This window comes from Zonotrichia albicollis, chromosome 3, assembly GCF_047830755.1.
Source record: "Zonotrichia albicollis isolate bZonAlb1 chromosome 3, bZonAlb1.hap1, whole genome shotgun sequence".
Classification (NCBI taxonomy): domain Eukaryota; kingdom Metazoa; phylum Chordata; class Aves; order Passeriformes; family Passerellidae; genus Zonotrichia; species Zonotrichia albicollis.
In genome coordinates, this window is record NC_133821.1 from 21,369,954 (window position 1) to 21,376,399 (window position 6,446).

General features: G+C 47.0%; 1 protein-coding gene across 1 annotated transcript; it reads right to left on the reverse strand.

The window, feature by feature from the left end:
- Positions 1-206: 206 nt before the first annotated feature.
- LOC102067096 (ankyrin repeat domain-containing protein 9) lies at positions 207-6,242 on the reverse strand. The gene has a single exon (XM_026797347.2). It carries the CDS (start codon positions 5,847-5,849, stop codon positions 4,959-4,961), a length of 891 nt encoding a protein of 296 aa, XP_026653148.1. The 5' UTR covers positions 5,850-6,242; the 3' UTR covers positions 207-4,958.
- Between the last annotated feature and the right edge of the window lie 204 nt (positions 6,243-6,446).

Below are 6,446 nucleotides of genomic sequence, written 5' to 3' on the forward strand. Positions count from 1 at the left end.
AGCTACTATAAACCTGTGAAGAGAAATATTATTTTCCTCAGGACACATTTTTTGAGACAATGGCTCAGCAGTCAGAATGAAATAATCAAACAATAAGATAAGCCAAAGCAAAAGCAACAGATACTTGTGGGTGGTTTTGACCAGTTGGCTAATAAAAGACACATCAATTTTATATTTCAAGTTTATTATATTAACACAATCAAGATTAAATTATTTTCACAGCTAGTGTATCTAATTATATCAGGCTATGTATATATAATTTATTCCAGCATGTTACAATTGTTTTATCTTTAATCATGCAGCGAGTAATGTGCAAACACAATAATGGGGAAGATTTTCCCCCCCTAAAAAAGAGAAACCAAAATTACAAAAGTATGGCTTTATAAGAAAGTTGTATCATACAATGAACATTCATTTGTACTTGAGAATGGCAACATTCAGTCTTAATAAGTGACCAACAGCATCTGTCACTGCCATGCTGATTCCAGAAATGCCAAGGGAACTGGGAACAGGGAAATGTCATTGATTTTAGAAATGGAAAATATATATCTATATACATTCCGAGTACAAAAAATGTAAAAAATGTTTTCAGGGATTAAGTGTCACATTTATTTATATGCTAAAGTCAGAGTTATGGAGCCTTGAAGAACATAAATACACGAACAGTTTCTTTTCCTTTAGACCAACAAACATCTGTAGTGATGGAACCGACTTACAAAGCATTACTTCAGGTGTAGGGAGTTACATGTAAGTGAGGTCAGAATCTGGCCTGTCTTTCCTGCTAATGATGCTGCAGAAATAGACAGAAGCATAGGGTTAGGAAGTCATACATAGCTGAATTTTACTGGCAGCCCAGAAAAAAAAGAAAGACAAAGATGTGTGTTTAAGGCATTTTATTAAAAAAAAAAAAAAAAAAGTGTTCTAGAATAAAGTGTGACCAGCATCACAAACCCTTTACTGGATGATTGCAGTAGCAGCAAGCAGAAGCCCTTGTGCTTGGTGTTCGGGGATAAAACACCCATTTCAAGAGCAAAACTGCTGCCTCTTTCCAAGAGAAGAAACGTCCTTACCTGTCAGCAGCAGGGGCCTGGGGCACACACTGACAGCGTGAAAAGGCTGCTTCTGAAGGGCATCGCTCGCTGCTGGTCCGGGGAGTGCAGTGCGCGGGAGCTGCCAGTCGGTCACGGATTTGCCAGGAGAGGGCAGGCACACACTCACATGTGACAAGAGGGCAGGCACTCACACAGCTGCACACACACACCCCTGTACATTTTCACTCACTCACTCACTCACTCACTCACTCACTCACTCACTCACTCACTCCACCCCACTGCGCTCACTGAATTGCTTCTCACCAAAACCAAAGGCTCACACATACAGGCAATTCAGATCCTTACAATACTACTCCTCAAAATTGAAATTAAAGAGATGTAACCTGCAGAACCAACCTAAATCCAAAGATCAGAAAAGACTTTACCCTTTCCCTGTTTCTCTCTTGTGTTTATTCTTTTTCCCAAGTTCAGAAATACAGATCTGAGCAACACTTACTCAGTATGCAGATATGCAGAATGTAAACATCACCACACAGCACCCAGCACCCTTTTTGATTAACAAAGCCAGCAACATATTTGCCATGCAAGCATAGGGATTTTTTAAGACAGTCAGGTTGCAGGAAAATATTGCAAAATATTTTTGAGTTTACTTTTGCTAACGACCTGGCTTGGAAAGAATGGAGAGAAAAAGCAAACACAGATGGGGCTGAGGTAGATTTGGCCATATCTGATGTAATGTCACTATATTGACAAAGAAGATGAATGGGATCTCAAACTAACAGGCAGATCACCACAATATAAGCAAACAGGGTCTAGGGAGAAGATTCCCCTATTCCAGCAGGAATGCCTATCCTGCTGTCATATTGCTACAGGCAATGGAAAGAGTTGTCACCACAGTGCTAATGAACCTAAACTTTGTCCCACTCGGACTGCACATGGGAGGACCCATGTGATTGAGGGCCAGCTGGCGCTCGATCTCTTGCTAAAATGGTCAAGAAAAGGAGAAATGAGAGGGTTGTGGAGTGATCTTTCCTGTGTGGATACTTGTCTGTTACACTCTGGGCTGGACACCCCAGAATTTTTGGCCATGTTGGACAACAATGGACCAGCAGCTTTCTTCCAGGCTAGGGCACCAGTCTCAGGAATGTCCCAGAAACTATTCAAGACAATTCATCTTCTATCCTCTCTCTTGGCAGGTGGATTGAGGGAGCCTCCCACATGGACAAATGCATGCACACAAGCATCCTGTTGTCTGCTACAAACCCACCCATAAAGCGCCTGATTTCTGCCCTCTTCCTTGTTCCACAACTATTGCAGCCAACAGGAGACCCCTGCACCATTTCACACTCACTCGCTCTCAGTGGGCTGCTCTGGCTCTCTGGGCGTGGCCTCCTGCCTCAATAGAAAGTGCTGGCATTAATGCCAACAGTCCCTACCTGCCTCCTTAGATTTGTAAGATGAACAGCCCTCCCCTCCCGTCTTTTCTGAAACTCTTCACAGCACTGAAACTCACATCTCACATGGTTCCGAGCCAGTGCAATAGCGCTGGATGATTTCCATTTCCTCCTTTCCCGGGATCTCTGCTTCCAGGACCTAATTACTATTCTAATAATATCCTTCCCCAGCCTCCTCTGCCTCTCACCCACCGACATCCGGATGAGACACCGCAGTGCTGCTGGGACAAACCCAGTCCTGCTCCTCGGGACTCCCGGGGTGCCACAGGGGCCGTGCTCTGCACAGTCACTCCGGGCAGCCACGGGCACCGAGAGCCTGCTCTGTTCCTCTGCCTCCAGCTCCGGGTTTTTTGGGAAGTATGTGCCAGTGCTGCGGAGCCTGAGGGCTTGGCAGAAGAAGCTGAGCCACTGCTTATAATGCAAATCTGCCTTGGGCTCTGCTTTGCTTCCCAAGCTGTGACAGCCTCTGTCTGCAGCACAAGCTGTCGAGCGCAGGCTTCCCCCAAAACCCTCACCCAACGCTGACCCTGCATTTCCCCATTTGCAGCCTTCCCCATCGAACAAGGAGGAATAGACACAGATGGAGAAGGACATTTAAGTCCCCAGGGGCAGGAGTGGAAGGATACTGCAGCACCAGAGATGTGGGATTTCAGGGGAAGGGTTAACCCCTTCATGGCCTGCTTGCCACTTTTAGGGCTGAGCTAACATTTCCTCCCCTCACAAGCAAGGCTGCTCATTCACCTGGCCTGGCACAGGTGGCACTGGAACTGAGATCCTCCCACGGCATGCAGGAAGAGATGGCTGGGAGGAGCATCCCAGTGTCTCAGAAAGGATGGTCCAGGTGGCTGTGAACAGCATGTTCTGCAGCCTCACAGTAAATCTCCACTTGGCCACGGCTGGCATTGCCAGTGTCCTGGCACACAGGAGGTAGCCCATGCAGAGGGAAACTAAATGGAAGTGCTCCCTGTGCTGACAGGAAAACGGAAGCAGGTCCAGCACGGCCTCCTTGGCACAGGCAGGGAATTAGCCAGAGGAGACATGAGCCATTTTTGCACAAAGCAATTGAGATTTGACTGGACATCTTTCTTAGCTACTGCCTGTGGTTTGTGCCCCACAGCCTTGGGCCCCAATTCCAGCTGGAGAGGAGAGTGAGTTCTCCACTGCTGCCCAGTGTAGGCGGGGGAAGTGAGTTGTGCTCCTTCAGCAGAACAGAGGGTTCTGCGCTTACAAGGAGTGGGGAACGCTGGTGTCCAAAATAAGGGATGTCCCCCAAAGGGAGCTGGGATTCTGCCACTGCTCTGTTGATGCTGAGAACAGCCAGGAGAGCAGGACCAGTGCCTTGAGCAGAGAGGGCAGTGTGATTCACAGCTACCCAGAAAGCTGCCCAGACCCAGCCTCACTTTCTGCAAACTCACCCTGCCTGCAGTGCCCAGTTAGTGGGAACATTTTGTAACTTCAAGATAAGGATTTCTGTCTGGACCTGGGTGGCAAAAACACTCTAATTGACAGCAAGTAACAACTTTAAACAGCAGAACATCATAGTCCAGCTTAGGACAAGTAACAACTGCCTGGGGCTCTGAGACCCACAGGGAAATCAAGTTAGCCAGCCACATCCCCTGCAGAGATATGTTCCAAAACACAAGCCAAGGAGAAATAATGTCACATATGAAAGACAGGGTTCCCAATGTCCCTGCTCCAATTGCCATTTATTTACTGGACAGTGGGGAAAATGGTTCCTTCCCCATTGCACAAGTCTGTAGAGGAATCAGGGCTGGGATTGCCTTTAACCCCCTTGCTCCCAGGTGAGACTGGATGCTTTCCATTAGCTATTCTGTGGATCTTTATCTCCCATCCCCCATGAATATACACACACTGCCCCTCTCTGAACTCATGCCCTCCACACCATGACCTGCTGTAAAGTAACTCAGTAGGATCAGTTATCCTGCAGGAACTGCCTCTGCATCCCTGCAGCATCAGCCATGCACTTTGTGGGTATTACTACTGATGCTTGAGCATTGTTAGAATGGAAGCTTGATGTTTGAACCCCGTTGGAAGGGGATGGTATTTCTCCCAGCTCCGGCAGTGACACCATTTAAAAATCCCACTGGGTACATAGTTCCTTTTAACCCAGGTGCATTACACATGATACAGTTATCATATTGGGAATTCAGATACACTGATACCAGCTGACAACTAAGAAACCAAACATAACACAGTCTCAACTACAGTTAACCCTTCACATGCACAATAAAACAGAAAACAAGGAAGGCTTTTGCCTTTAAAAGTGCCGTGCCTGCAATCAATTAGAAAAGACATTTAAAATCTTGTCACAAAATATTGGATTTTCCAGCATAGCCTAATAGGTTAAGTACTAAAATCACACTAAAATGCAGAGGGTGGATAACCAGCTCCTCTAAGTTGTCTTGGAAAATCCAAGACCCATTGAATAAAGTCAAGGAAAAACATTTACCACATTTTTTGCTGGTAGCTTTTTGCCATAGGATGGTAAGGGCTTTAGTGCCTGAGGTATAGGTAGTTCCTGGATGCTTTTAGGGAAGTGGGAAGGGGGAAGAGTCTGGAGAATAGTTTGCATAGCTTGCAGATATAAAGAAGCAGGTGTGTTCCCCACCAGGCTGTTGAATTTATCTTCTCCCAGCAAAGTTGTCCAGTGGTCTGGATGCTCCTGCAGAACTTTCCGCATCTTAAACTGTGGGTTGGGCATGAAGAGCAAGAGGTAGTCGAGGCAGAGCTTCTTTGATGCGACATTGACTTTGGAGTCCCACATCTGCTCCAGGATGACGTCCAGCGGGGTCAGCCCTTTACTGTCCTCTATCCTGGGAGAGGCTCCGTTCCCGAGGAGGATGAGGACCGTCTCTGACCTCAGCAGCTCGCAGGCAAGGTGCAAGGGTGTTTTCCCATCTTCCAGATGAAAGCAGCCAGCCCTATTGATATAGGAGTTCAAGCTGGGGAGCTTGTGTGCAATTTTGATGATCAGTCCCAAGATATCTCTCCTGTCATATGTGACCGCCATGGCCAGGTGAGGAGCAGAGGATGGGCAATAGCAGAAGTGTTCCCCAGGCACCTTGAGAGCCTCCTCTGGAAAATGAGACAGCAGATACTGAGCATAAGGCAGGTGATTATGCACCACTGCATAGAGAAGGGCTTCTGAAGGTGAGTAGGTTCGTAGGCTGGCATTTTCCTCCCAGTAAAAATACTCCATAGTTCTCATGTCTTCCAGCATCCACACAGGCTTGTGATCTCTCACAGCCTGGTAGAACATGTAGGATAAGAACTTGCAGTGCCTGCTCTGATCATCCTGCAGGCTGGCCTGGTTACTGGCCATGGCTCAGCAAATAAAGAACAGCTCCACGTAAAATCACTCCAGACTGTAAGATTGGTGCACTTGGAATGCTGATCCCGACGCTGCTGCAACCTTCAGGCTGTCATTGCTGCCTGGACTGCACTAGCTGGAATGCATGGGCTGATCATCTCCACCCATTCATTGTTTTTCCCCTCACTGCAGTGGTTTTGTTTAGGTAAGCACAATCCCACAGGCTCAGTTAACCCGTGCCATGCAAGCAGATGGCTGGTGAGTACATCCCGCTCTGCGCGTGGCACAGGTTACTGAAACGCTGTCAGACTGCCAGTGATTTTATACACACAGCCACGGAGAACAGAGGGAGAGACTAAAATTAGCTTGAGAGGTGAGGCGGATTTCTGTCTGCATTTCGTGTCTAACCAGATCAGCTCATACACTGCAGCAAGTGGAATAGCAATATTCTGCTATTTTATGGGGGTTTTTCATGTCACTCACACACACGCAGCTCATTCCATAGTAAAAAATATGTAGCAGTGTAAAATACTCCACAGCTGATAACAGGCATGATTCCATGCTCGGGAAATTAAGGTAGTGCTAGCGCTGGGAAAGGATCCCTATTTT